The sequence below is a fragment of the Malassezia pachydermatis genome (genome assembly GCF_001278385.1).
Source record: "Malassezia pachydermatis strain CBS 1879 chromosome Unknown scaffold2, whole genome shotgun sequence".
NCBI classification, from domain to species: domain Eukaryota; kingdom Fungi; phylum Basidiomycota; class Malasseziomycetes; order Malasseziales; family Malasseziaceae; genus Malassezia; species Malassezia pachydermatis.
Window position 1 is genome coordinate 430178 of NW_017253139.1, and position 22938 is coordinate 453115.

The 22938-nt window shown below is 60.7% G+C and overlaps 10 protein-coding genes across 10 annotated transcripts; 4 read left to right on the forward strand and 6 right to left on the reverse strand.

Annotated features, from left to right (window-relative positions):
* Nucleotides 1–5: 5 nt before the first annotated feature.
* Malapachy_2304 (saga complex subunit hfi1) lies at nt 6–1481 on the reverse strand (the record flags this gene model as incomplete). Its single annotated transcript, XM_018136796.1, has 1 exon — nt 6–1481. One exon carries the CDS (start codon nt 1479–1481, stop codon nt 6–8), a length of 1476 nt encoding a protein of 491 aa, XP_017993009.1.
* A 140-nt stretch (nt 1482–1621) lies between these two features.
* On the reverse strand, nt 1622–5020 carry Malapachy_2297 (ede1 protein involved in endocytosis; the record flags this gene model as incomplete). The annotated part of the gene is made up of 1 exon (XM_018136789.1): nt 1622–5020. The coding sequence occupies one exon, from the start codon at nt 5018–5020 to the stop codon at nt 1622–1624; it is 3399 nt and encodes a 1132-aa protein (XP_017992971.1).
* A 199-nt stretch (nt 5021–5219) lies between these two features.
* Nucleotides 5220–6899, reverse strand: Malapachy_2302 (monodehydroascorbate ferredoxin reductase; the record flags this gene model as incomplete). Its single annotated transcript, XM_018136794.1, has 1 exon — nt 5220–6899. One exon carries the CDS (start codon nt 6897–6899, stop codon nt 5220–5222), a length of 1680 nt encoding a protein of 559 aa, XP_017992862.1.
* Nucleotides 6900–7019: 120 nt separating this feature from the next.
* On the reverse strand, nt 7020–7979 carry Malapachy_2280 (20s proteasome subunit; the record flags this gene model as incomplete). The annotated part of the gene is made up of 3 exons (XM_018136772.1): nt 7020–7093; nt 7120–7348; nt 7383–7979. The coding sequence occupies 3 exons, from the start codon at nt 7977–7979 to the stop codon at nt 7020–7022; spliced, it is 900 nt and encodes a 299-aa protein (XP_017993042.1).
* A 120-nt stretch (nt 7980–8099) lies between these two features.
* Malapachy_2289 (hypothetical protein) lies at nt 8100–12708 on the forward strand (the record flags this gene model as incomplete). Its single annotated transcript, XM_018136781.1, has 2 exons — nt 8100–8202; nt 8228–12708. 2 exons carry the CDS (start codon nt 8100–8102, stop codon nt 12706–12708), a joined length of 4584 nt encoding a protein of 1527 aa, XP_017993045.1.
* An 18-nt stretch (nt 12709–12726) lies between these two features.
* Malapachy_2278 (hypothetical protein) lies at nt 12727–14304 on the reverse strand (the record flags this gene model as incomplete). Its single annotated transcript, XM_018136770.1, has 1 exon — nt 12727–14304. One exon carries the CDS (start codon nt 14302–14304, stop codon nt 12727–12729), a length of 1578 nt encoding a protein of 525 aa, XP_017992886.1.
* Nucleotides 14305–14466: 162 nt separating this feature from the next.
* Malapachy_2259 (eukaryotic translation initiation factor eif-3) lies at nt 14467–17532 on the forward strand (the record flags this gene model as incomplete). The annotated part of the gene is made up of 1 exon (XM_018136751.1): nt 14467–17532. The coding sequence occupies one exon, from the start codon at nt 14467–14469 to the stop codon at nt 17530–17532; it is 3066 nt and encodes a 1021-aa protein (XP_017992830.1).
* A 122-nt stretch (nt 17533–17654) lies between these two features.
* On the forward strand, nt 17655–19601 carry Malapachy_2293 (hypothetical protein; the record flags this gene model as incomplete). The annotated part of the gene is made up of 1 exon (XM_018136785.1): nt 17655–19601. One exon carries the CDS (start codon nt 17655–17657, stop codon nt 19599–19601), a length of 1947 nt encoding a protein of 648 aa, XP_017992975.1.
* A 120-nt stretch (nt 19602–19721) lies between these two features.
* Malapachy_2295 (mg transporter) lies at nt 19722–21191 on the forward strand (the record flags this gene model as incomplete). Its single annotated transcript, XM_018136787.1, has 5 exons — nt 19722–19760; nt 19787–19855; nt 19886–19993; nt 20021–21139; nt 21186–21191. 5 exons carry the CDS (start codon nt 19722–19724, stop codon nt 21189–21191), a joined length of 1341 nt encoding a protein of 446 aa, XP_017992973.1.
* Nucleotides 21192–21252: 61 nt separating this feature from the next.
* On the reverse strand, nt 21253–22931 carry Malapachy_2284 (mitochondrial chaperone bcs1; the record flags this gene model as incomplete). Its single annotated transcript, XM_018136776.1, is given in 2 exon segments — nt 21253–21328; nt 21346–22931. The coding sequence occupies 2 exon segments, from the start codon at nt 22929–22931 to the stop codon at nt 21253–21255; spliced, it is 1662 nt and encodes a 553-aa protein (XP_017993038.1).
* Nucleotides 22932–22938: the final 7 nt, after the last annotated feature.

The window sequence follows — 22938 nt, forward strand, 5'->3', positions numbered from 1 at the left end:
TCTATTTATTCACATAAGGATCCCAGCAATGCTACGGGATCCACGACTTCAAAGAGTTCATCTTTGTGTCGGTGCAAAGGCTGAGGGTGATGGTGTTGCTGATGGTGGTGATGCAGGTGTTGGTAGTGCTGCTCGATGGCCTGCGTAAGCGGCGTCGATGCGTCCGTCTGCCCCTTCGCGAGCGACTCACGAAGCGGACGACGATCCAGAAGACGCAGGGGCGCGACTTGGTCGATCACCACATGGCTACGCAGGGCATCGCGCTTTTGCTGCTGCCGCAAAAGCAGCGCTTGCTCGCGGTCTGTATCGGCCGGCAGCGATAACGTCGAGGGGACATGGGCGGTCATCTTGGCCGTCGCACACTCGCGCGCTACCTGCCGCACTGCATCGTCGTCAGCCCACGAGACGTGCGCGCCGTCGGTGTGAGAAGGGGTATCGCTGTTCATCGGAAGACTCGGTAGCCACAATCGCTCGAGCGGGCCTTGGCCAAGCGGCTCCACGACCACATGCGGCGCTAGATCCAGGACGGCCGTCATATCGCGCATCGTAATGCGGGTCGAGTGCGTTGACGTCGATCGTTTGCGTGTGTACGCCAAAGCGCGATGCAAGATCGTCCGCAAATGCTCCTGCAAGGCCGAGAGCATCACAGCTGCGGCTTGCGTTTGCACGCCATTCGGCAGCCCCGCTTCGAGCGCCGCCAGCGTCATACGATCTTGCAGCCCATGCACATCAGGCAGCTCATGCGACTCAATGCAATGCGGCGCCATCGCACTGCGTATCAGCGCCTCTTGCATCGAGGTGGACAAGTGCGTACGCTGGGTCTCTGTGTGCGCCGCCGTCTGCATGGCAGCTATGCGCCAGTGCTCCGCGCCAATCGCCAGCTTGGCCTCGCGTGTGCGCCGCCATTCTTCAACGGCGCGCCGCTTTTCGTCTTCCTTGCGTTTCTTTTCCAAGAGTTCAGCGCCAGCGCCGGCCCATACAGACGCCGCGGTGTGCATAGACGCCTGGTTGGTCTTTGGCAGCTGCTGCAATCGCGCCCGTTCTTGGGATGAGAGGCCTGCATACATGTGTCGCAAGCGCTTTGCGCCGCGGCCCGTGTGGCCGTACACAGGCGGCTCATGCGCCTCATCGCTCTCCGACTCGTCGAGGAGGGGGGCCCGTCGTGCACGAATCGGACTCGTAGGTGCTTGCATGCCCTGTGCTGCCCCACGACCTAGCGAGGTGGGCGCAGCGCTCGCCTCAGCTAGCAATTTCAAGATGAGAGCGTTGTGCAGTGGGATGCAATCGCTCGGCATCCATGCATGGATCCGCGCTTGAAACTCTGCGCGATCCATACTTGCTGTGCACAGCGCGCCGAGGGCGTGCCAGTACTCATTTGCATGTGGCCCTAGGGCCTCTAGCAGTTGGGCTTTTACGGCTCGTATGTCGCCCGATGTCGTGTCGTCGTGCACCGAGGCACTACGCACGCTCGGGCGGTGCATGCTCCCTGCGCGCGATGGGCGTAAGACAAGGAAGGTCGTGCTATCGATCATGGGTATCATGTGACTTCATCCCTCCACACACTCACACTATGTCAGCATCACTGTCGTTCCTATCTATGAAGGGGTGGGGCCATACATACTTACGCACGGTCGCCCTGGTCCGCCAGCAAGCGTTCCAGCGCACGTTCCGTGCGGTAGTTGCTACGTTCCAGCGCGCGGATCACCTGCGAGCGTGAGAAGCCCATTTGGCACAGCTGGCGCACTGGGCCGATATCGCCAGGCAGGGGCGGCGACGGCGCGCGGGCCGAGGCCAGCGCCGCGCCGACATTCGAGGCGGCGTTGGGCGACGCAGGCTCAAAGTTGTCTTCAAACTGCTGCTGCGTGGGCGTCTCTTGCTGCTCAATGCCCGATGGCTTCGAGACCGTCGTCGTTGCGCCCGTGTGCACATTGCCGCCAGGCGGCGGCGGCGGCACAATCGTCGACGACTGCAGGTACGGCGGCACAGACGACGTAGGCACTTCGTTCGAGAGCGGCGATCGCACGGCTGGCGGGACATTACCGCGCTGGCTCGCTACTGATGAAGGTGTGCCGTGACGATGAACGACGTTGGCGACGCCCATGCGCGAGAAGGCCGCGTCAAAGTCGTTCGACGTAGCCGTGCCACCAGCCACGGTGCTGGGCGTCGCTGGCGCCGATGATGGCGGCACGACAATTGTCGACGCCGATGACGGCGCAACGGCAGGCATACTTGCGGCTGTGAGCGGCTGGGAAGGCACCTCGGCGCTCGGCGACGTAGGCACAGGCGCGTCGACCACATGCGTCGGCATGCCTGGCTGCGTCGCGGGCGCATCGTACGTCAGCGCTTGTCCATTCACCACACGCGTCTCGCTATTCGGGCCTTCGACGTCCTGCTCGCCCGGGAAACCGCCCGGCAACGACATCGCCGACGCATCGCGTGGAAGATCCGTGCCGCTCACCCCATGACCTGACGGAGGCATCGGCGGGATCGTAGCATGCGACGTCGTAGGCATGTGCGCGATCGAAGGCGCTTCCGGCGTGCGGTACATCGCTGCCTCCGCCTCTTCCGGACCTTCCTCCTCGTCGTCGTCCGACTCCGGCACACCCACCGCCTGCGACACGGACTCACGCGTAGGCAGCGCCACGACCTGCGGCTGTTGGGTCAACGCGTCGTGCACACTCCATCCACCCTGCTGGCCTGTTGTGTTCTCACGTGGCTCCGACATGACGGCCGGCGCCGCCAGCGTGTCCTTGGCCACGGGCGGCGGCGGCGGCGGCGCTTGCGTCGCAAAGGCTGCCGCGCCGTACTGCGTATCAAACGCGGCCGGCGTACCGCGCGACAGCGTCGGCGTGGCTGCCCCGCTCGGAGCGCTGCCCATCATCTCAAAGGGGTTGAGACGACGAGCGGACGAGGGTGTCGACGTGCCCGACTTGGGCACCGACGCAGCACTGGTCACCGAGCTACGCAGCGACGTGTGCTCGTCCTGCGCCGTGCTCAGCTCCTGGTGCGCGGCCGCGTTGAGCGCCGCTTGGCGCTTCGCCTCCCCGGCCAGACGCTCCAGCTCAGCACGTAGCTTCTGCGACTCAGCTTGCAGCTCGCCAAGCTGGCGCTTCAGGCCATGGCCCGTCTCGCGGTCTTGCAGCAGCTTCTGCTCCTGCTCATCGCGCTGCGTACGCAGCGCACTCAGCTCACTTTCTTCGCGGATGACACTCTGGCGCAGCGTCTGAATCTCTTCTTCCTGTGCTTGGACTTTGCGCTCGAGCTCAGCCACTGCCACTTCTTCCGCCTCGTGCTCCTTTTTCGCGCGCGTCAGCTGCGCCTCCAGCTCCGCCAACGTCGTGGCGTTCGACGTATGCGAAGCCTCGGTCTTGGAACGGCGCGCCGACACATCATCACGTGCCATTTGCGTCGCGGCCAACGCCGCCTTGGCCTCATCAACTTGCGCGGTAGACACGTCGTCGTCCTCCGGCACAAACGGATCACGCACCGCCGTCTCCTTCTCCCGCGTCAACGCCGCATCCACGGCTGCCCCCACACCGACACTGGCTGCCACTGCAGCGACGCCTTCAGCTCCGGCCGCCTGGCTTGGAACGGCACGCACGGTGCTAGTGGGCTGCATCGGCTGCATACTGGGCGTCGGCGCGGACGCTGGCATCGCCGGCGACGTAGCAAACGTCGATAGCCCCTCCGACGGCGACAAAGAGCCGGATGGCACATCGGTATCCAGGAGCGAGAACAGTTCGCGCTGCGTCTGTGTCTTGGCCTGCGCAGGCGGCGGTGGCGGCGGCTGCGTTGCTGGGGCTGCCGCTGCCGCGGCCGCGGGCATCGGCATGGAGCGCGCCGAGGGCGGCAGCAACGAGGCAGGCAGCTGCTCCGGCACAGGCTTGCCGGCCATCTTATCGTCAATCAGCTGCATCGCAATCGCAAACTCATCGCGCGTCAGTGTGCCGTCCTGGGTCAGATCGGCCAAGTCCCATACATGCGCCAACGTCGTCTCATCCAAGCCACTCTGAAGGAAGAACGGCACAACCACACCGCCATCGACATACCCAGCCCGCTGCGTATCGAGCTGATCAAAGAAGCCATCGTAGCGGGCCTTGCTAGCGGGCGTAATTGCCCAGGAGGAGCCGGTGCTCGAAGGCGTCGGCGGCAGCGGCGCTGACGTCGTCTGTGACGACGACGCAGGCATGCTGCCTGCAGTCGGGCCAGTCGTCGAGGAGCGCGAGGCAGACGAGATCGGCGCTTGCGCGGGCGCAACGGCCGGCGTCGAAGGCACCGTCGACGTTTGCATAGAGTCCTGCGACATACCGCGCTGCGGCGTCGCAGGCGGCTGCGACGAGGCCATGCCATGGCTCGTGCCAGCCGCTGCCGCCTCGTACATACCTGGCGGTAGCGTAGACGGCAACGAGGTGATGGTACCGTTCATTGTGCCCTGAATGTAGTGCATGCCAATGATAAAGTCAGGCAGGTCTAACATGCCCCGCTGCTTCGTGTCGGCCAGGTTCCAAATAGCGCCGAGCTTTTCGTAGGGCAGTTTGGACTTCAGGAACACATCCTTCGCCTGTTCGTTGCTCAGTATGCCCTGCGTCGGTCCGACCATCGCAAAGATGCGTGTGAAGCGGGCCTTGTCCTCTTCGGAAATAAGCGAGGCGGATGGCGTGGGCGGTGCCGCCGCCGAGGAAGCCGGGGCAGCGCCGTACGACACGCCCTCGTACACCGGCGGCGCCCCTGGCGTATGCACGGCAGCCTCGTTCACACTCTCGCCACGCTGGGCACGCGCAATGAGACGGAGCGCCACTCCGAACGTGGCAGGGGTAAGGAAGCCCTGGTTCTGGCTATCCGCAATCGACCAAATCTGGCCAAGCGTCATGGTAGGCAGCTTAAACCCCTCGAAGAAGGGCACCGCAGCCTCGCCACTAAGCACACCCGAGTGCGTGGGATCGGCCATGGCGAACAGCTGCGAAAACGCCTGCCGCTCAGCAGCCGTTAGGTTGTTCAAAGTACTAGGAGTGCTACTCATCGTATCCACACGTCGAGAATCTCCGCGCCAGCACGAAGCGCGTGGATGGTGCAAGAGCGAGAAGAACCTACAAACAAGGCCCCCACCCCTACGCCAGCGGGCGGGCCGCGCACGGGGGCGGCACAAGGGGGGTGTTCCGTGTGGAGGTAGTGTTGGTAGATGCGCCACTGTGCCCAACCACAAATCGGATCTGCGCCGCTTAGAGTTTCCGTGCAGGTGCGGTGTTTAGTGTCATGATGTCCAGACCGGCCGCCAGTACACTCAGCTTGGGCATTTTGCCAGCCCGCATGAGCGACAGCGCCTGGACCAACATCGGATCTTTCCACATACTTGCGACGCCAATCACGCGATCGTCCTTCGCATAGTACGCAATAAACTCCGCCTCATCCGGCTCGCCATCCACATAGACTTGCGTGTAGCCCACCCCTGTACCTGCATACCGCAGTGGCGACGTAAGACCGGACCAGAACACAGGTATATGTGTGTACGTGCGAATCTTTCCACTGGCAATCGTACGCCCGATCTGGCGTCCATGGTTGCTGGCCACATTCCAGTGCTCAATGCGCACATGGTGCTGGCTTTGCTCATTCGGGTAGGCAGCGATATCACCGCCTGCATACACATCCTTGAGGCCGGCCACACGTAGCGCCGAGTCCACTTCTACCGAGCCATCCGGTCGTAGCGCCGGGAACGACGGCGAGTTCTTCAAAAAGTCAGTCGCAGGGCGCGCGCCCGTCGACATGAGCACCAAATCGGCATGCAGTTGCAGCTGCGGCGAGCCGCGCGCGCGTGGCTGGACCGTGACGCCACGCACATGGCCGTTCAGGTCGGTATCAATGCTCACGACATCCACCGCGTTCAAAAATCGAAGGTTGCGCTCGTTCATAATGGCCGTTTGCAACCCACCACCCACTTGGCGGCCCAGCGGGCCCTCCAACGGAACGTGGGTTTGTCCGATCAGCGTCACCTCCGCCCGCTTCGATAGCGCAATGCCCATCTCCAGGCCAATAAAGCCAGTACCGATGACCACCAGCTTCGGCGAAGGGCGCTTGTGGAGCGCCTCGGAAATGGCCTCAGCATCCTGATAAGTGCGCAAGACGTACACGCCCTTCGCATCGGCGCCTGGCACAGGCAACCGACGCGGCACAGAACCTGTACCAAGCACCAGGTAATCATACAGCACCGTATTGCCGCCATGGACATGCAATCGCTTCATCTTCGTATCGATCATAAACACAGGCGACGACAAACGCAGATCAACATCCAGCGTCTCACGCCAGAATACCTCATCACGTACAAGCACACTGTCAAGCGATGGCGCTGTTGCCTTGCTCAACTTCGTACGGTCAATGGTAGGGTACGACTCGGCGGTAAGCACAATGATCTTGCCTTGGTAGCCACTGCGGCGCATTTCTTGCACGGCATGCAACGTCACAGCGCCACCGCCAACAAACACCGTCGTAGGGCCTGATGTTGCAGCGTTCTTGTCTTTCTTGCACGCCGTCCACGCAGGTTTCTTCAGCTCCTCATAGTCCACAAGCAGGTACACTTCCTCGCCGCTGACCTCAACCTCAATGGTCTTGAGTGGGGCTAGAGCAGGCGCATCCTCAATGTCACCTGTCGTCACCTTGAAGCAAGCACCATGGAAGGGACAGTACACACGCCCATCGTCCGTCAGCACACCCTTTACCAACGGCAGACCATAGTGCGTGCATTTGGACGTGGTGGCATAGTAGGTGCCATGCACATTGGATACCAACGCATTGACAGGTGGATCTATATCTGACTGTAGGGGCACTTCTCGCATGCTGCCGATGGGCATATCCGCGACCAAACCGGCAAACACACGCTCCTTCGCCTTCCCATTACTCGTTGACATGATGATGGCAAAAGACGCCGGTGATCTCTTTCCCCGCACCGGCCAAGCGCCGGCGCGCCGTGCGCACAGAAACAGGCCATTTGTCAACCGGCCACGTGGCTTTCAGTCTAGATAGGTACACTACGAAGCATCTGTCTCCATAGCGTCACTGGCGCTTGTCGTCGTGGCTGTAGGGGCACCAAAGTCCAGAACATCTGTCATGAGCTAGACATGCACATACCTTCCTTAACCACCATGTTAAAAATCTCTTCCTTGGTAAATTTGGTCGTTCCCCGCGGGAACTTGTAGCTCTGCTCCTTTTGTGCACGTTCGTTTGGTTTGCGGTAGTTGCGTAGCATTTCTGTGCTCTTCTCACGAATAATGCATACATCGACGTTGGAGCCCGAGCCAAGATCGTTGAAAATACCCGACTCAATCGCAGCGACTACCAGATCCACCGCCTCTTTTTCCTGCACACGTAAGTGTCTTGGGCCTCGTACATACCTCCATATTGGGGCGCCATCCACTCTCAAATACAGACATAGCAGCTAGCGAGCCAGAGCCCATGGTCACATAGGGCAGCTTGTCCGTCGAGCCATGCGGTGCAATGGTGAACAGCTGCGGACCCGTTGAGTCGTAGCCACCTAGCACCAATGCGGCACCAATATGGCCCTGGTACTGGAATAGTCGCTGCTTCAGCATGGTCATGGCTGCAAGAACACGCGGTTTCTTGCGTGTGTGCAGCTCATGCAGCTGCATGTTGCTCGAGATCAGGTTGGTGACAAACTCCGTATCAGCTGCCGTACCTGCACCACAGCACCGGATATGGTCACTTATATAGTGGATCTTTTCACAGTTCTTGTCCGCCACGATAGGACCTTCCGTAGCACGCGTGTCGGCGCCGAGCACTACGCCATCCTTGTAGATCAGACCGACAATCGTGGTACCCGTGCTCGTCGCACGCGGCACTACATGACCACGTCCACTCAGCTCTGCGTTTCGTACATGACCAGAAAAGTCAAAACCGCTACCGCGGTGCTCTTCCATCTGAACGCGAGCCATGACTACGTCGTCGCTCACGACAAGAAATTGATGCACCATAGACGACGCGCGGCCCTTGTGGACTATCACGTGACGTACGCCTGGGCCTCACGCACAGGCACAACTCCACGTCGAGAGCAACACGAAGCTCCAACACCTATTTGTGGTGCCTTGCTGGACATGAGTGCCGAGGTCGAGCTGTTCACCACCTCGATCCTCGGAAACCCCAAAACAAGGAGCCGACATGACAGATACATTACTGTATTGTCCGCATTTAAGGTTTGTAAAGGTCTGACGTGCCTAACTAGATCAGATTCCTTTCGTATACCATGACTTGGCCTCGGACGAAGATGCAAAGAAACGCTGGCGCAGTAAGGCCCAGAATCCACAGATCCCTGGACTTCTTGTTCATAACGAGTGGCGTGGAACGTATGAAGAGTTCGAAGAGGCGGTCGAGCTTGGCGACCTACTGAACTTTCTACGCATTGATCCGAACCGACGCACAGCCCCTCCTGTGGCACAGTCTATTCCACCCGTATCCAGTCCCGGCCCTGCCTCCAAATCCAATGTGAAACTCCCGCCTGCTCCGACGCTCATGGCGACCCCTGCGGCGCCTGGGCAAGGGGCGCGTATCTTAAAAGACGAGGACCCATTGGCGTTCTTGCCCCAAGGGACGACTGTGACTGACGCGGAAGTGGACGAGCTGTTGAAAGAACTGGAAAAACCACTACCACGGACGACTCGAAGGACATATGTTCCATCGAGTCGCGCTCGTATGGCGGAGCCAACCGCGCCCTCGCTTCTGGAGAGTAGCACACGTCCATCTGAGATTTCTGCTAGGTACAATCCCGAAGAGCGCTCTACAAACAGTCTTGTATCAGAAGCTGCCAAAGCTATTGGCGTAGAGCCCAAGCCGCGATCGTATGCGCCACGTATGAAGCTCAATAAGATGTCACTGGACCAAATTATGGCAGACCGACGCGCACGTATGGCCCAGACTGAACAATCTCGGAAAACGGACGAGCTCTTTGCCAGTCTGGGACTGTCTGATGTGGTCATCTCGGACAAAGAAGCGTACGAATTCCTGGAGCATGGTAAGGTACCTTCTGTGAAGCCAAAAGCGATAGTCCAAGGCTCGGTATCGACGCCCAATGAATCGTCAGAAGACGCTTTCGTACCCACGCTGGACCGTATATGGGCTTCGCTGCCAGATTCAGTGCAAAATGGCGAACGAGAGGGACCATGGTCATCGACAGAGCCTGTGGAGCATATGCCTGCGTTGCAGTTGGCGACGGCATCGACGCTTACCAAAGACGAGGAGCCTCCTCCACTGCCGAAATGGGATGTAGAAGGGCCTTGGTCACATACAGTGGTAAAAGAGGAACGACATGCCATGTCGGAGGAGGTGGACGTACCCAAGCTGGATAAAGAGTCGCCATCTGTCACCTCAGAGGGATGGGATACGGAGGGGCCATGGTCCTGCAAGACGGCACCACCAGAGGAAGCCTCTAACGATGACAATGAGGCGCTTGATCCGTCCCACGCACCCAAGGACACTGATGACGCGTTGCCTCACGACGAGAAGGACGATGTACAGAAGGAACAGGAAAGGCCACCGATCGAGTCGGCAGAGCCCAGCGCGCCTTTGGCAGGAGAAAGGGACACTGGGTCTGCAGTGCTTGCAGAGACGGAGACTGACACAATACCTACCACCACGACCGAGGCAATCTCAGCGGGTACTCTCACGCCGCCTATACCGCAAGAGACAGAGACGACTACTGCTAAGGAAGACGAGTCGCAAGCCGGAGACGATGCGTCGCTTTTGAGTTTTGATCAATCTGTGATGCCCCACTCAGCGTCTACAGACACAGCTGCTTGCCGTGTTCTCCCATCCTTGTCGCACGACGAACCATCGTTACTGGACGATGACGAAGGAAGGGTCGAAGATCCTTTGTGGGAAAACCATATGCAGTCGAAGGACAATGGGCCGCCTCCGACCAACCTCCTGGCGCCAGAGCCATCATCGCCTCACGCTGAGGCAGAGCCGGAAACGAGGGAGAAGGTGGACGAGGCCGCCACACCGTCTTCGCCTCTGTTGGATGCACCACTGCCTGCGTCGCTGCCAGCCGAGCCACTCATCGAGGAGGGCCAAGAGGAAGGAGCCGCCTCCCCTGCGATGCACGAATCGATGACGGAAGCGCCTCACGCCACGACAGCGACGCCCGTACTGGACCGGACGGAGGGTGTATTGGACTCGGCACGCGATGCACATATCGACAATGCCGAGGCCTCAGTCACGGACACCCAATCCTCTGAAGTGGATGAGCTAAACGAACCGGAGAGTGTCCCTCGTGAAAAGTCGATCGTTCCCGACGACGAGGCAGATGGTGCTACAGTGCTGCCTCCTGCTGAGGCGGTGTCGGCTAGGCCCGATACATCTACGACTTTGCTCGACAAGTCAGAAGAGGTGCCGTCTTGGAGGGAGGACAGCGATGATGCTGCACCGGACGACACTGGCCCTCTTCCTGACGATCGTACGTCTGGGCCAGTGAATTTACGCACGAGCGACAATCTCCTATCTGTACAAGCCGACTCACTTGCGGAAGATTGTGCGCCTGTGGAGGCAGATCCGCCTACCAGCCATGACGTGCCCTTGGCGGACCTTGCTTCGGCGGAGGCAAGTCCGCCTACGCATGATCTAGCCTCTACCAACGCCGACAAAGCGGTGAGCGAAGGCTTCTTGCCTGTCGAATCAGACAAGTCTGCTACTGATGTTATGCCTATCAAGGCAGATGGACCTAGGAATGATCGTACATCGGAAAAGGCAAACGGGTCTACCGAAGACGAGCTTACGTCTGGAAAGGCCGATGGACCTACCAAAGACGAGCTCACGTCAGGCTACAGAGATAAAGAGAAGGATGCCTCAACGATGCAGACGGACCTTGTGGGCGGCGTAGTCCCGAAGGATACGCCTGTGCATGCCTCCCAAGTGCCAGAGACAGAAACAAGCACCGAGCCAGCCATGACAGAGGCCCAGCCGGAGACGGCCGAAGAGCCCGTGTCGTTCTGGCCAGTTGACACGCAGACAAAGGCAAGTGACGAACCGAAGCGCCTTCCAACGATGACAGACACCGCCGAGAAGGAGCTGGGATCGTCGTTCGAGGGCGACAAGGTGCTCGCTGCTACGGCAGAGCCAGGCGACACGGACGCCGATCTCTCAGAGGCGCTATCCACGCGAGACAACGTGGCGGTCGACGCAACCAACAGCCTGACCTCGCCGCAGGCTAACGACGTGAGCACGTCGCCGCCTATGTCGCCGGACGTTATGCCCACGGCTATGGCCAAGGCACTGGCCATGACGTCCGAAGAAGACGATGGGATCGTCAATGCCGCACCTACCGCGGCCGGGGCTGGCACCTCTGTACCGTCCTCAAACGAGGTAGATGGGGTGAAGGATACACGTACGCCGACCACGCCGTCCAGCGGGCCCAGGGCTGCGCGGCGGCATACGTCCCTGATGGATCGGCTGCGTAGTGCACAGCGTAGACCGTCGGTGGCCGACGCCATCTTTGATACCCCGTCGAGTTCGCAGACGTCTACGCCGTCCTCCCCTGCCGCTACAACCTGGTCTTCCATGGACGCTGATATGGACGACATGGGAGACACTACGACCATTGTGCATGCTTCACCAGCTCGAGGTCCTACATCGCAGCGGGCGTTGTCAGATACGTCCACGTCGTTCCACAATCCATTGCTCTCTGCCCTAGGCGTGGAGAAGGAGGAAGCAGTGCGGCCTGACGCACACGCCTCTGATGTGCCTGTGCCTTCCGTGCGCATGTCAGACACGGAAGGCAGTGAGGCCGAGAGCAGCTCTGAGCCGGACTCGGAAGATGCTGTGCCTGATCTATGGGTGCCCACAAGCCAGGCTTCCCGGCGCTACGAGCCGTCCGCTGCACGATATGCGACACGGTCTGTGGCACACAGCGATAGAGACGTTGCGTGGGATTCGCCGGAAATGGGGCAAGTACGTCCACTGTCGACGCCAAGTACGCCCAAGGCGGAACGCAGCGATCCATTGCACACGATGACATCGACTCCGCGCCTCTCTACGACATCATCGCCACGCACAAAGGACGCCGCGCCGACAACAGAGCCTTCGTCCACGGCCCCGCCATTGCCGCCGCGATCGTTGAGTACTGTGACATCGAGCGAGAAAGAGAGTCAGACGTCCACACCGACGAAGCCTACCACGTCGCCTGCTCGTGCGCGAAGCAAAAGTGGCCTGCCGAATGGTCAGTGGGGTCTGCCAGCCTCCTTGCTGGAGCGATTCGGGCTGGGATCCACCTCGTCACCGCCGACCACTCCGCCGCGATCCACGTCCGAGACGCCTACCGACCGCATAGCGACACCATCCAGCAGTGGCAGTCCACGCCGCACGTCACGGCCTTTACCGCCGACGCCGACTACATCCAAGGCACGCGATACGCCTTCTCCACGTGGCCAACGACCGCCGCCGCTGCCGAAACGCAAAGAGACGATGCAGCCGCCGCCGCTGCCCACGCGCTCCACCGCCGCCGCTACCGCGTCGCGGCCCACGGACGAGGCACGTGTAGATGCGGCTCGACGCGCCGTATCGAGCAAGCCCACGAAAGCGACTACGCCCAACAGCTCCGCTCCGCAGGACGCACTGTCGCGCTCGGTCTCACAGCCGGCCAAGGCTGGCCAGCACCGTCGTACGCTCAGTGACATTATGCGCGAAGCCGATGAGATGATGCATGATTGGACATAGACTCTATAGACCAAGGTTTTACGATGACGAGCCACGGGCGGCGCGTACGTCGTAGACGTGATCACTGCCCAGTAGACCGCCTTGTTGTGCGCTAGCTGACCGCTCCGGAAGAACATGGTATAGGGAGGGCGGTGGACCGCTAGGGGGGGCGCCCGCGGCAGCGGGCGCATCGTTGGTAGCATCGGCTGGCCGTGACGAGGCGGGCGCAGGTTTCCGCAGCTCAATGTACGCTGGCGTCTCGAGTCCGGCCATGACGGTCTGCATACCAGACGGCGTCGCGAGGCCAGCGAGACGCTGCGCCTCGTCGTCATCGACCATGGTCGGCGCGTCGTCGTCGTCGTCGCCTTCGTCCATCGCTTCACTGTCCTCCTCCGCCTCGTCTTCGTCCATGTCCTCGTCGCTACTTTCGTCGCCCACGTCGTCGTCCTCCGGCGGCAACTCGCCCCAGTATTCACGCTGGGGCGCATCCTGCACAAACACGTCGTCGTGGTGCTTCTTGGACTCGCCAAACACGTCGCCGTAGATGGGGTTGCCACTCTCGTCAATAGGCGGACGGCCCCATCCACCAGGGTGGAAGCCCCACTGTGCGCCCTCGGGAATCGGCGCATTCAGCCCGGGAATGCGCATGTGTGGATAACTCGGCGGAGGCCCATGCCGCTGCATAGCAATCAGCCATGGGAACGGTGCGAGCGGCGGGATCGATAGAGCCTCGCGAAGAGCATCGGACAAGTCACCAGGCCGGCGATGCCGCGCACGCGACCCACCGTCTTTGCCCTCAAAGTAGGTCTCACCAAACATGGTCATGGGCGGCTTCGTTTGGAACCGGAAAAACGCATCATGCAGGCGCTGGTAGTCAATATCCATGCGTCCCAGCTTTGGCTGCACACGCTCGCGTGTCTTGGCTTTGAGCGTCTTGTTTTCGTCCGCCGATTGCATCGCGCTACGCAGCGTCGCAATGCCCGTCTCCGCAATGTACGACGGCAACTCGTACGGCGGCTTTTCCATACCACGTCGATGGGATAGGTACTCCCGCTTCTGGCTCCAGTGCGTAGGCACAGGGACAGTATTGCGGTAACTCTTCAAATGAATCAGAAGCTGCGGATCCGTCGACGCGACGTCGGCCCATTCGACCACCTCTGGATGCCGCACAACTTGCTTGAGCTCAGCGACCGACATGCGCTGCAGCTCACGCAGTTTCCGACGTGACATGGTCGATTTGGGCAGCTTGGACGCCTCGTCGTCCGAGTACATATCATCGTCCGAGTAGAACACTTCGCCTTTGGCTTGGGCGCCCGCCGACTCGTCCTGCGCCGGCTGGAATCGCTCCAGCACAGCCGAGAACGAGGCGGCCATCGCAGGATCCATCTCTGGCAACGGCGCAACGACAGGCTCAGGCGCAGGCGCAATGTACGTAGGCACGTCGTCCATCGTCGCTGCCTGTGTCGTCCCAGACGGCGCGGTGGCTGCGGAGGTGGGGGCAGGTGCCTCTGTAGCGGTATCCTGTTTCTGCATTTTGCGCTTCGCACGGCGCTTCGCATTCTTCGAGAGCACAGCTGGCGCCGGCGCCGGCGCCGGCGCTGTCGATCCACTCGACATGGCAGCGGCAACGTACACCATAGCACGCAGACGTGGCTCGATCCCCGCCGTACGATGTCGACGAAAATTCGGCCGAGCTGCGGGTCGCGAGCGCAGAGGGGAGACAGACGCCCGAATTTCTTCTGCGCCTCTTTTTCATCCGACCGGCTGTGGGTGTGAAGCATGCCGCCCGTCGTTAAACCGGAAGCGGTACTAAAGCGCTCCGAAGAGCTCATCAATGTGGGCCAGCCAGCGGCTGCGCTACAGGCGCTGCAGGAGTTTACCTTCTCGCGGCGCTTCAAGCAGGGCTCGCCGACCGCGCTGGAGCCCTTGATGGAGCGATTCATGGAGCTGTGCGTGGACCAGCGCCGTGGTCGTGTTGCGAAGGAAGCACTGATGCAGTATAAGAATGCTTTCCAGAACACGGAGCCCCAATCGATCCGCAATGTGATCCGCCACTTTTTGAAGCATGCGGATGCCAAGGTCGCCGAGGCACGCAGTCGTGCTGACGCCGCGGCGGAGGAGCTCGACGTGGACGACCTTGAAGAGAGCGAGACGCCGGAGAGCATTCTGCTGGGCAGTGTGTCGCAGGACCAGGAGCGTGACCGTACGGACCGCACGCTCGTTACGCCGTGGCTCAAGTTCGTGTGGGAGGCCTACCGCACTGCGCTCGACATTCTGAAGAACAACACGCGCCTGGAGATGGCGTACCAGCAGGTCGCGGATCAGGCGCTGCACTTCTGCTTGCAGCATCAGCGCAAGACCGAGTTCCGCCGCTTGTGCGAAGTGCTGCGCCAGCACTTGCAGAGCGTTGCTCGCTCGGCGCACCACACCAACGCCATCGACTTTTCCGACGCGGACACGCTGCAGCGCCACCTCGACACGCGCTTTACGCAGCTGAACCATGCGGTCGAGCTTGAGCTGTGGCAAGAAGCGTTCCGCAGTGTGGAAGACGTGCACAACCTTCTTACCATTGCGAAGAAGGCACCGAAGCCGGCGATGATGGCGAACTACTACGAAAAGCTGACGCGTATCTTTATTGTGAGCGATAATCATCTGTTCCATGCGGCGGCATGGAACCGCTACTATGCCCTGGCGCGTCTGCAGGCTCACACGGAGGCGGAGCAGACGCGCATGGCGTCGTTTGTCTTGCTGAGTGCACTGGCCGTGCCGGTGATTGCCTCGAGTGCCCCCGGCACAGGCAACTTGACTAAGGGCCGTACCGACTTTTTGCAGGTCGATTCGGAGACGCGCCAGCGCACCGGCCGCCTGAATGCGCTGCTGGGTCTGAGCAAGACACCGACGCGTTCGGGTCTCCTGCGCGAGGCGCTGAACCGCAATGTGCTGCGCCGTGTGCGTCCCGAGCTGCGTGAGCTGTACCATATCCTGGAGGTGGAATTCCACCCTCTCTCAATTTGTGCCAAGATTGAGCCGATTTTGAGCCAGCTTGCGACGGACGAGGACATGGCAAAGTACGTCAAGCCGCTGCACTCGGTGGTCCTCACGCGTCTGTTCCAGCAGCTGAGCCAGGTGTACGACTCGGTGAAGATGGAGCAAGTGATGCAACTCGTCGCGGCGTTCAAGGCGCCCTACTCGTACTCGTCGGCGGACATTGAAAAGTTCTGCCTGAACGCGTGCAAGCGCGGTCATGTGAACCTGCGAATTGACCACATGGCTCGTGCCATTACGTTCCAGGATGATGTGTTTGCCGCTGATGTCCACCCAGCGCTGGCAGGCACGAGCGAGATGGACTCGGTGCATCTGCAATCGACGCCCAGCGAGCTGGTGCGTACGCAGCTTGCACGCCTGGCGCAGAGCCTCGACGCGACGCTGCGTGTCGTTGATGAGGAGGCGCTGTCCAAAGCACAGGCGGTTCGCACCGAGGCTTTGCAGCGTGCGATTGCCTCGGCGGACAAGGAACATGAGGCTGTGTTGGAGCGCAAGGCGAAGATTGAGCGCCGCAAGGAGCTGCTGCGTGAGATGGCACGTCGCAAGGAAGAAGAAGAGCAGGCACTCCGCGTCGAGCGTCAGCGTCAGCAGGCCGAGGCCGAGCAGCGCCGCTTTGCCGAGGAGGCTCGTCGTCGCGAGCTCGAGCATGTGCGCAAGGAGATGGAGGCGGCCAAGCTGGAGGAGGCGCGCAAGATGGCCCAGTCGCTCAAGGAGAAGGGCGGCTTGAAGCTCAGCGAGGAAGAGTTTGCCTCGCTGGATACCGACAAGCTTGTGCAGCTGCAGGTCGAGCAGATCGAGAAGGAGAAGAAGGACCTCAACGAGCGTATGCGGACGGTGCAGCGCCGTATGGATCACATCGAGCGTGCATACCGTCGTGAGGAGCGTCCCCTGCTGGAAGCCGACTACGAGCGTCAGAAGAAGATCGATCGCGAGAACCACGATCGTGCGCATGCTGCGCGCGTGCAGGCTGCGCGCGAGCGCCACGAAATGGATATGGCATTGAAGGAGACGCTGACGTCGCTCATGCCCGACTACGAGGGCCTCAAGGCCAAGCTGCTCGAAAAGCGTCGCGCGGCTCACGAGGCGCGCGTCGCCGAGGCCAAGGAGCACATCGAGCGCGAAAAGGCCGAGCGTCGTGCGCGCGTGCAAAAAGAGCGCGATGAGGCTGCGCAGCGCGAGAAGGCCGAGGCCGAGGCGCAGGCCCAGCGCGAGAAGGAGGACGCGGCGCGTCTCGAGCGCCAGCGTGCCGACGCAGAGCGCGAAGCGCAACTCGAGGCCCAGAAGCGCGCCGAGATCGAGGAGCGGCAAGCTTCGCTCCGCCGCCAGTCGGATCTGCATGCGGCGCAGGACCTGCGCTCGCAGGAACGCTTCGAGCGCTCGCGTGCCGAGCCGTCGCCCGTGTCGCGGGCGGAGACCGCGGATACGTGGCGCCGTGGCCCGCCGGCGCCGCCCAGCGGCGGCGCTGGCTCGACAGACCCCATGTTTGCCAACCGGCGATACCGCCCTGGCGACTTGGCGCGTAGCCGCGCTGGCGGCGGAGCCGGTGGCCCCACAGCGCCGCCGCCCACGTCGTCGCAGCCACGTACGCCGATGTCGATGCCGCCACCGCCCCCCGCCTCGTCGCGGGGCGAAAGTGGTGGTGGCTCGGGCCGCTACGTGCCAGGCGCCTTCTCGCGTATGCGCCAGAGCGGCGGTGGCGCTGGGAACGCGCCTCCTCCCCCTTCGTCCGGCACGGACAATGATGGTTTCACGACAGTGAAGCCTCGTAGCGGCGTGTACCGCCCGCCCGGTGCCCGTTAACGCTCGCGATAGATGACGGATAGACCGTACGAACATGCGTTGTAGCTGTGGATCGAGCAACGCAGAGGACGTGGAGAGATGCTCTTTGGAGCGCGTCGTCTCCTGCCTCCACATGCTGCGCCATGCCACCACCGCCTGCGCCGCGCCGATATGCACGGCCGTGGAGTCGCTCTATGATGGATGTTCGTATAGTGACCGAGGTGCCATGGGACGAGCAGTATGCTGGCTGGCAGCAAGTCGTCATGGACCTAACCAGCTTGCACCGCGCCGCGCAAGTCGCCGCGTACGAGCATCGCGAGCGCTCGTACGATACAGGAGCGTGGCGTCGCCTCGTACGTGACTTGGATGGCCATATTCAAAGCATCACGTCCACAGCGTCCATCCCGGAGCCTGCGTCAGACTCGCGTGTACCAGCTACACATTGGCAGCGGCACCAGCCTGATATCTCATGGGCACAGCAGTACCCAGGCGACGTCGGCGTATGGCTCCGACGTGCGATGCAAGAGCGACGATCCACCACGTCGTCGCCAAGACTGCCGTGGCATGGTGGATGGACACGGAGTCCTAGTATCATCATGACGAACGTCAGCGACTTGGCCTCATGGCTCACGATGGACATACCCTCTGCTGCCGAGCAAGAGGCACACGCTGCGGAGTCGGCACGGTCCGATCCTCGTTGGTATGCGCGGCGACGCCGGCTCGAGTTGCTACCTTCCGATGTGATGGAAAGCACGGAAGGGACCGCACGCACAGCAGAGCATGTGTCACAACCTCATCGCATGACGCCTCTTTCCCCCGCGGACGCCCAGCGCCAGGTCAGCGAAGCGCCACATTGGCAAAGCAGCGAGGCGGCCCGTGCGTTCGAAACGCACGTACGAATGGCCGAAGCCATGGCACAAATGTCGTCTGACGACATGGAGGAGACTACATGGATGCCGCTCCGTGATACGCCGCCTACATGGCAGCCATGGTTTGCCTGGATCGACGCGCAAGCTGTGCTTCGTGCCCTGGCGCAATGGACGCATGGTAGCGTGGCGGATGTGCGGCGCTTGGATGCGCTAGCCCCACCTATTCCTCTACGTCCTCTAGACCAAGCGCCCCAGCCCATTTTGTTCGGTGTCGGAGACTTTCTTACCTTAGCCGAGCATGGACCTCGGCACTCGGAGGATCGCGCACTGAAGCAGCGAGTTCATGTTTTGCACAGCGACACAACAACTTGGAATGCACGCGCAAATGAGATCCTTGTATTGCCGTTTCGTGCGACGGTGCCGAGTGTGTCGTACACGTACGAGCCACCGGTGGAACACTTGGACGGCTCATTGCTTGCCATGCAGCAAGCATGGTCGCAAAAACCGTATGCAACGCCTTCCCCAGGCACAGACGCCTACCTGCATGTCCTTGTACAACAAGAGATGGAACAGCGGCGAGATCGGTTTGCATCCATCCCACTTGCTTCGTCGACCTATGCTCACGCACAGATAGCGATCCAAGCCGCGACAGCCTGCGATATGAGCGCAGCGACCGACGCCCTAGATCGCGTAATTACCGATCGCGCCCTCGCGTTTCTCCGTATGCTTCGTGACGAACCGAGGCGAGTCCCACGTCCTATTCCCCCCCTATATACCCTAACGAAGCTGCATGTACGCATCCCGTCCTGGGCGGACAAGCAGACGGTCTATGCGTGGGTCCTTGCCGGTCTTCAGCCCATTGACGCGTCAGCGTGTGCCGAGTACGAAGGCATGACAGCACAGGAAGCTATGGCATTGGCTCAGAGGCAGGGTCTCGCAGGAATGGAGTCGGCATCCAAAGAGGCATGGACATGGTCGTCATCCAGTACATTGACGTCGCCAACGCGCCCTGTAGCCTTACTTCATCCAGACGTACCGACCTCGATGTCGAATGCTAACGAACTCCAAGTGATGTGGGACCCACCTCTAGTGACACGGTACTTGGCGATCCTGATTGTGCCTCCGCCCAGCACGGCATCGCAACTCTGGGCGGAATGGGAATACGTCTACGGCACCGGATGGGCCGGCCGCACAACGAGTGCCGCGTATGACATGTTGTAATAGTAGGTAGTGTGAAGGCCTCGAATGGGACCCTTTTTCGAGGTGGAGGCATGGACGTTCAACGCGGCGCGGCTTTACATTCGAAGACCTTGACGAAGATCGATCGATCGTCTTGGCACGATGCACGCCGTCGCGTCTGTGTGGTCCCTCACGCGTGAGGTAGGTCCCAGTAGACTGACACACAGGCTTTTCCCATGCTCACATGTGCGCTGTTGGGCCTCTTGATGTCGGGCTTGGAGTTGGATCAGATGGCGGTACGTTCCTGGTCGTGACTGACGCAACAGACGTGGCCGGCGTTTGTCAAGGTTGACAAGTTTTTGATCCTTGTTCCGATCATGTTCAACCTGAAAGGCAATCTGGAAATGAATCTGTCTTTACGAATGGGCACAGCCGTACGTACGCGGTCGTCTAACAACTAGGCAAATATCGGCGAGATCGACAATTACCGTACGCGCCGAGCGCTGGTCACGGGCAATATGGCCTTGCTTCAAGTACAGGCACTCATTGTGGCGATCGTGGCCGGGCTGCTTTCTTTCTTTCTTGGACACCATGACCGTACAGCCCCTGCTGCTGCTGCTGCCGTCCCCTCGTCAACGTTGCATGTGCGTGGCCCTGTGCATGCCCAGCGGCCGCAAAACGATAAGGCGTTGCGTTTGCGGGATGGCTACTTTGAGTTCGCCCTTGTCCTAGCTGTTGCACAGCTTGCCGCTTCGATGTCGTCGGCGGTCCAGGGCTCCTTTGTATGTGCCTTGGTTGTGGTGTCACGTCGATTTGGGTTGGATCCGGACAATACAGTCGTCCCCTTAGCCGGCTCCCTGGGCGACCTGATTACACTGACTTTGCTAGGCATGTTGAGCTCTGGCCTCCTTCGCTTCGAAGGTACCGGTCTCGCGACGTTTTTGTTCATCGGCCTGGTTCTCATGTGCATCGTCTTTGCCCTGTTTACGTTACGCAATGCCTATGTACATGAATTGCTGGGCTACGGATGGGTCCCACTATTTGCGGCTGCGGGGATCAGTTCCATGGCAGGGGTCTTGTTAGAGCACAATGCTCTGCGCTTTGAAGGGTATGCTCTCTTAGCACCGATCGTCGCTGGGATCCCCGGGATTACAGCTGCGGTACACACCTCGCGTCTCTCATCTGCGCTGCATGCACGTCGGTTCGTGGCACGGACGCGACCCACACATGGCGCAGATTATATCCCGCTGGACGGTCGGGAGGACTTGCCTTCTGCACCTCCGCCTGCAACCACGTTCCGCCAGCAATGCCTTGAATCCATCCGGCCCCAAGTGCACGAATGGTCGACGCCTATCACGCTACTGCTCAACGCGGTGGTATTGCAGTGGCTGTTCTTTGTCTTTTTGCGTGTGACAGGGGTACTGACATTTGGGTGGCTCTTTGGTCTGGGCCTCGCCATCATGTCCATCAGTCTCGCGATGTTTGCTCTGTTCTTCTCGCACATGCTATGCCTCTTTTTATGGTACTGGGACTATGATCCAGACACTTCATGCATGCCGTTCATGACAGCGCTCGTCGATGTGGGTGCCCAGCTTCTTTTGTATACTACATATGTCGTGGCTCAAGGCCTAGGCGACACTATTCGCTGAACATGTGCTCCGTGGCAAACGCCTCCACGGCTGCTTGGGGATCGTCAGGGAACCGAATGAACAAGCCCTGCAGCTCGGCCATGCTCACACCACCGCGAGCGGCACACCGTGAGACGGGGCCTGCGTCTGGTGCATACCCCTGCTCATTCAGGCCCAGCGCCACACGTCGTTGCTGTGTCGCTTGGCTCACCAATGTCGCGAGACGGTCCGCCAACGTGTCCAGCTGAGCCCGCGTCTCGTGCAGGGCAGCTTGGTAGTAGGGAGCGTCGACGTCTGGTGGCGGTTGTGGGGCTTGCGTAAACGCAGCCAGGTCTACGCCATGCGTCCGACGGGCCTCGTCGACGCGCTGCTCAAGCAAGTCAGATTGGTAGAAGCGAACAAGCAGTTCCTTCACCTGCTGCGACTCGGCATCGCCCAGCTCACAGATCATATCCACACGGCCAGGGCGGATCAGAGCCGGGTCCAGACGTTCCAAATGATTGGTCGTCATGAAAATAATGCGTTCCTCGCCGGACGCTACACCGTCCAAGGCATTCAGCAGACCGGAAAATGTAACGTTGGGTTGATAACCATCCGCTTGACGTTCCGGCGCATGCGTCTGTCGGCCCAGGAACGCTGCATCCACATCTTCCAGAAGCAAAATGCTTCGTTCCGGCGCATTCGACATGAGGTGATTCAGCTTGTCATCTGTCATTCCACGCTCCGCCAAGTTGAGTAGGCAGATATTAAAGTCCAGGCTGCCAGCCAAGGCGGTAATGAACGACGTCTTGCCTGAGCCTGGCGCGCCATGCAGAAGGTAGCCGCGTCGATAGGGAATACCACGCTTGGCGTACCATGGACCACGCGATAAGAAGCGCTGCACATCATGTACAATCTCATCGCGCTTGCCAGGGGGAAGCACGACACTTTGCAAATCACGAACGCGGCGTGGGTGCCCAAAAGGACGCCATTCTGCGCCCCAGCTAGTAAAGATGATAGTCTTGCCTTGGGTCGAAGAAAGAGCCAGCTGTCGAGCTTCGGTCAGCAGTTGCGGAAACAAGTGTTCGTACGCCGCGAGAGTCGTCAGTGTCACTGTTTCCCATGGCGCGCCGGTCGATAAGTCGACCAACTTGCCATTGCGCTCACGCTGTAGCCGCATCCACACGCCCCGGTAGCGGAACCAGTGCGTGCCTGGACCAGGGACGAGCGAAAATGTCGCTGCGCCACGTTCTCTGTTGTTCTCCCCTGTTGCGCTGGTCTCATACTGGGTATCCACAGAGAGCTCGCGCGAAATGATACGCACAGGCGGCATCACTTCCCCTGACGCTGCACGCAAAGGATCATCTACACTCGCATCTGTGCTTGCGGCCGCATGCGTACGAGGCCGCGTGAGGCCCATAAACTCCAGGAACGATTCACGCGGGAGTTTGCCATGATTGGCTTTACGACGCAGCGCCTGCGCAGCGGCTTGGGCGCCCATCCAGTGCAGAAACCATGGATGTGCGCGATCCTTCGACGGAATTTCCAGCGAGACAAGCAGTCGTCGTTGCGCTGTGGAAGCTCCCCATCGCAGCGCCGAGCGTGAATACGCCAGTGCGCCACCCATCAGCATGAGGCCGAAGCCCGCTGAAAAGTACGGGTTGCCTTGCATGACCGAGCCCAGAAGTCCTTCTGACGACGCTGACTCTGTCGGCATGGGCCCCCTCTCCGCCTTGGGCGCGACATCCACGCCGCTAGGTACCATGCTACCT